General features: G+C 32.4%; 1 protein-coding gene across 1 annotated transcript; it reads right to left on the bottom strand.

Annotated features, from left to right (window-relative positions):
• Positions 1-2,318: 2,318 nt before the first annotated feature.
• LOC136218778 (F-box protein CPR1-like) lies at positions 2,319-3,750 on the bottom strand. Its single transcript, XM_066005884.1, has 3 exons — positions 2,573-3,750; positions 2,458-2,493; positions 2,319-2,343 (listed from the first exon to the last, which is right to left on the bottom strand). The coding sequence occupies exons 1-3, from the start codon at positions 3,748-3,750 to the stop codon at positions 2,319-2,321; spliced, it is 1,239 nt and encodes a 412-aa protein (XP_065861956.1).
• Positions 3,751-4,832: the final 1,082 nt, after the last annotated feature.

Genomic DNA, 4,832 nt, shown 5'->3' with positions numbered 1-4,832 from the left:
CATAAATTGTGGCTCAAAATTTGGTAAGCCATGACCAAGAATTGCTATAAATAGGAGTTTTTACATTATGGGTGAGGTGTGGAAAACAAGAGAGTGGGTGAGCAAAAATAATAATGAGAGTGTATGTATGATTATATTAATAAAAATAATCACTTTTTATTGTTAAGAATTTTCTTTTTCTTTTTTTTTGAAAATTTTATTGTTAAGATTTAAGTGTGTTATTCCTCCACTTTATTTAACAACCAACTGATAATAAGTTTTAGATGGTCTGATATATTCATAATAAATACGAGTAGAGAGAGAAAAGTGTATATATTTATTGTAATCATGATAGTTATTATATAACTAACCCTTCTAAATATGTGGACAAAGTTTATTGTTTTTATTGTAAATTGTTCAAATCTAGTACAAACAAAACTTTGTTAGCAAATGATGGACATAATGATTAGAGGCATCTTGGCGAGAGACTTAGGCAATATGAGAATAGTATTGAACATATGACTAATATGAATACTTGGAATTATTTAAAAAATTGTTGTGACAATCTTCACTCTACTTTTTCTCATGACAGCATATCCGATTTTGATTTAAATGATTTTTTCTCTAAATTGAAAATACTGCAAATCACTTTGACGTCTGATAAATTAATACCAACTGTTGAAATTTTGGAGTTTGTTAAAGCCGCAGATTGTTATTTATCTAATAAATTTTTTTATTACTTCATATCTTAAAATAGAATGACATTCAAATTTAATTTCAAAGCTAGCAAAATATAGGCTAACATCATATGCCGATTTTTTTTACATACATAGAGACATGAAAATAATTACAGCATCCATTTAAAATTATATAAAAATCTCACCTAAATTTATTTTTGACATCTATTCCAAATCTTCAATCGTTTTAGATTTTCATCTTTAGAATTGAAGTCTAAAGAATTTCAATTCGTATGTATAATTACTTGGCTAGCCATATGCATGGTCTGAAATAGCAAAAATAACGAAAACATTCACATTCAAGACATTAATTTAAAAAATAAGAGTCAGATTTAATCTTTAACTTTTCAAACGAAATATAAATTTAACCCTAAAGAAATGGTGCAAATTTAACTCCTAAAGTTTCCAAGCAATATCAATCTTATCTCTCTCCTATCGTAACTTTAAAAAGACTGATTTAATTCTTGTTGATTTCCTTTTCACTTCGACTGATCCTCGGTTATTTTGGAAGCATTTATGGAAGCTTAAATTACCCTCGAAGGTGCTGCATCTGATATGGGCTTACATGCAAAATTACTTGCTATCCTGAACGGTTTGATGTTTTCAAGACAGTGTGGCTTTATAAGGATTTTGGTTTCATAGGTAGCAAATTTAGTTTCTAACATTTAAACAATTTTTTTTTTTGTAATTTTGTTAGTAAAACACTAAATATCTTAGACATAATTGAGATTTTGGAAGGTTTAAAGTGAAAGTTAAATATCAGTCAAATCAGTTTTTCAAAATTTCAATAACGTAGAGCTAAAATTGATGTTGCTCGGAAATGTTAGGGTTAAATTTGCACAATTTCATACGTTAAGGCTAAATCTGCAATTTCTTTATAACGTTTGGGCAAATTTGATCTTATCCCTTAATTTTAATTATGAATACAGAGAAAATCAACTTCTAAACCAATCAGTAATTTTCATCTGGTACCAAATGAATTTGGTCAATTATCATTAGTTTTAACCTTATTAAAATCATGTGGTGAAGATTAAAAGCATCATAAGATTTAGATTCACACCTTTTAGATCTAATGGTGATTAACTAAATTCACTTCGTGACTAGGTGAAAACCACCCCTAAACCAACAGTACAAGTAAAGCACAAATTTTCATTTAATTTTGCAACTCGTTTTCTAACTATATCAATTTGTTGCTCATGTTGGCCAAAATATTGACTTCTCATGCTTATCCTGCAGCTATAAGTTGGAAACAATTTATAAAACTGAAAGACTTCGTGTAACCCGGGTAGTCGGAATTTGAACCCATTTTAAACCCACAATATCATATTAGGTGTAAATGGATTTTTTTTTAACAATAAAAAGGTCTTGATCTATGCCAACTTCTAAAATAAAGATATAGTAGTAATTAAAAGAATAAGGTAAAGCATAACATCATCATATAAAACAATATGTAAAATCCTGGATTAGTATAGCAGAAGAATTCCCAACTTGGAACAACTTATCCTCTAACTTTTACTTTGCTAATCTTTCCAAACATCCAAAAAAAAATTGTAAAAACCGTCTTTTAGCTACCCAAAATATTGGCTGAAGCGTATCCTGTGATCATGTCCCCAAAACAGATTCAGGCCTGAGAATAACAGAGAACAAAATATGGATAAAATACCAATCCAATGCCTAAAAACAGAAACTATAGACATCATAGGAAAGACTATTACCTTGAAGCAATTGTTAATCAAGTCACAGTTTCAACTTGAAGCCCTTCGACAAGAAATCATCCCTAAGAAACAAAAACCAATCAAAATCAACTATGGAATTGGTAAATATATTTAGTACATTGTAAGAAATCAAAAGTATACCTATTTTTCTTTCCCTTGCTACTACCAGCTTTGTTGGTTTTAGCTTGTAGGGAAGCATTGAGAGGAACAAGACTCCCATGAAAAACTTGACCTCCAAATGGAGTTCCCACATCATGCACCTCCATAAGCTTGAGAGTCTTCTCTTTCAGATTGTACCAGACAAGATTTCTTCCCTGAATTCCCATTAGAAGTTCATCTCCATTCTTTGAGAAAGGTAATGTTGTCATACCTTTAAAATTAAATGACAGAAGGTTTGGTGTCACAGAAATAAGTTTAGTCCAAGACTCCTTCACTCCATATTCCTTCATCACCCAAATCTCAAAGCCCTTAGGAATACCATAGTTTGCACATATTGACAGCCTTCTTCCAACACTTAATATGCAGAGGGAACATAGCTTCTCCTCACCCCCACTCAGCTCAGGCTCCGGAACCACCGTGAACTTTTCAGTCCCGAGGTTAAAAGCAACAATCTTACTGGGGCTCGCCATAATCCGATCTACATCCACTGACCAATGCAAAGCATCACCAAGAAGCAAACCCATCTTGTTATCAGTACCAAGAACATAAGACATTCCCGAAATTTCCCTCCATGAGTTTGATTTCAGGCTGTAAATCATAGTTTCATTCATAAAGGATGCCGATGAAAACCCAATAAACTGACCTAGCCTCACTACCTTATAATCGTCAGCAATAGGATCATACCCAAACCCTAAAGTCCAAGAAACACTTTCTGATCTTTCCTCACTTTTGTGTTCAAGAGGCAAAAATGGTAAAATCTGATACTTTCTTGTTGCTGGATTGATCAAGGCAACCCTTCCAACTGAATTGCTAAAACATAATAACCCATTACACGAACCCACTATCTTGATATTATGAATTGAAAAGATATCAATGGGATCATAACTTGAAACATCAATTTTTAAAGGATAATCGAGTTCGACAACTCTATCAAATGAATCAAAACTCACGGAGTAGAGGGAATCGTGTTGAAGATCTGAAAAAATCACACCTAGGTTAGAGTTTGTCTCCATAGATATTTTCGAATGTGTTTTGATGAAATTTGGGTCATCGATTTCAGCACAGTATGACTTGGAGACACATCTGAAGCGTAAGAGACTATCTACCGGAAGCCGGCTAAGAATGTTACTTATTAATTCTGGCGGCAATTCGTTCAGCATTTTGAGATATTTTGAAGAAGAGAAAAAGAAACTCAAGATCAAGATATGGGTTTCTTCTTTCTCTTTTTGATAGAAAGAAAATAAGAATCTATTCAGGATTTTAAGGTTTATTATATACTACTCGGAAGGGAGTTAAGGGAGGTAAATGAAAGTAACTTTGTAACTATTTGTAACTATTAGGGGTGTTAAAATAATAAATTTATTATTAATAGAGTTTTTATTTTGATTGTTGGTAAATTAAATTAACTTTGTAACTATTTGTAACTATTACAGTTACTTTAGCTCTTGTTTGGAAGGGAGTTAAGGGAGGTAAATGAAAGTAATGAAAAATTAAATATCACAATAAGTTTGTTTGAGAGTTTTTTTGAAGAGTAAATGAATGTTAATGGAAGTTAAATATTTACTTCCTTTAACCTCCAAATTTGGAGTTAATGGAAGTAACGTAAAGTTCATTACAAAATGTACTGTTGTATATTTAAACTCTCAAACGAAGTTACACTTTTAACTCACATTCTATAAACTCCCAAATAATGTTAATTTTTAACTTTAATTTCCATCACTTCTCTTTCCTTTCCATTAGCTCCTTTAACTCTCACCCCGTCAACCTCTAAACTCTCAAACAAAGGCTTAGTTATGAAGAACTTACATTTTTTTTAATCTATAAGGAGGGGCTAAAACCCCGAGGAACCAAAAACAGCAACTAAAAGAAAAACGTTATGCACGGGTCATCCTGGGAAGACCAGTACCACAAAGATCTGAAAACAGAATGTCCTGGATGTCTGCAGGAGGCGCATCACACTCGGAAAGATCCAAACTCAAACTCAATGTCTAGTTTACCATCCAATCTGCAGCCCTATTATCTTTCCTTAAGACATGGATGAGCCGCACCTCCTACTCTCTTTTATAAAAATCATGATACGATAATCTAGTAAAAACGGCACCGATGAACCATATTCTGACTAACAAGTCTAATAACTACCAAAGAGTCCAACTCAAACACAGCCTTGCGGTAATGTCTATCTCATGCATACATAAGACCAAAATACAAACCCCAAAGCTCAGCTAGTACCTCTGTACAGATA

Source organism: Euphorbia lathyris, chromosome 1, assembly GCF_963576675.1.
Source record: "Euphorbia lathyris chromosome 1, ddEupLath1.1, whole genome shotgun sequence".
Classification (NCBI taxonomy): domain Eukaryota; kingdom Viridiplantae; phylum Streptophyta; class Magnoliopsida; order Malpighiales; family Euphorbiaceae; genus Euphorbia; species Euphorbia lathyris.
The sequence above is the reverse complement of the archived record's forward strand: the minus strand, read 5'-3'. Positions and strand labels throughout refer to the sequence as shown.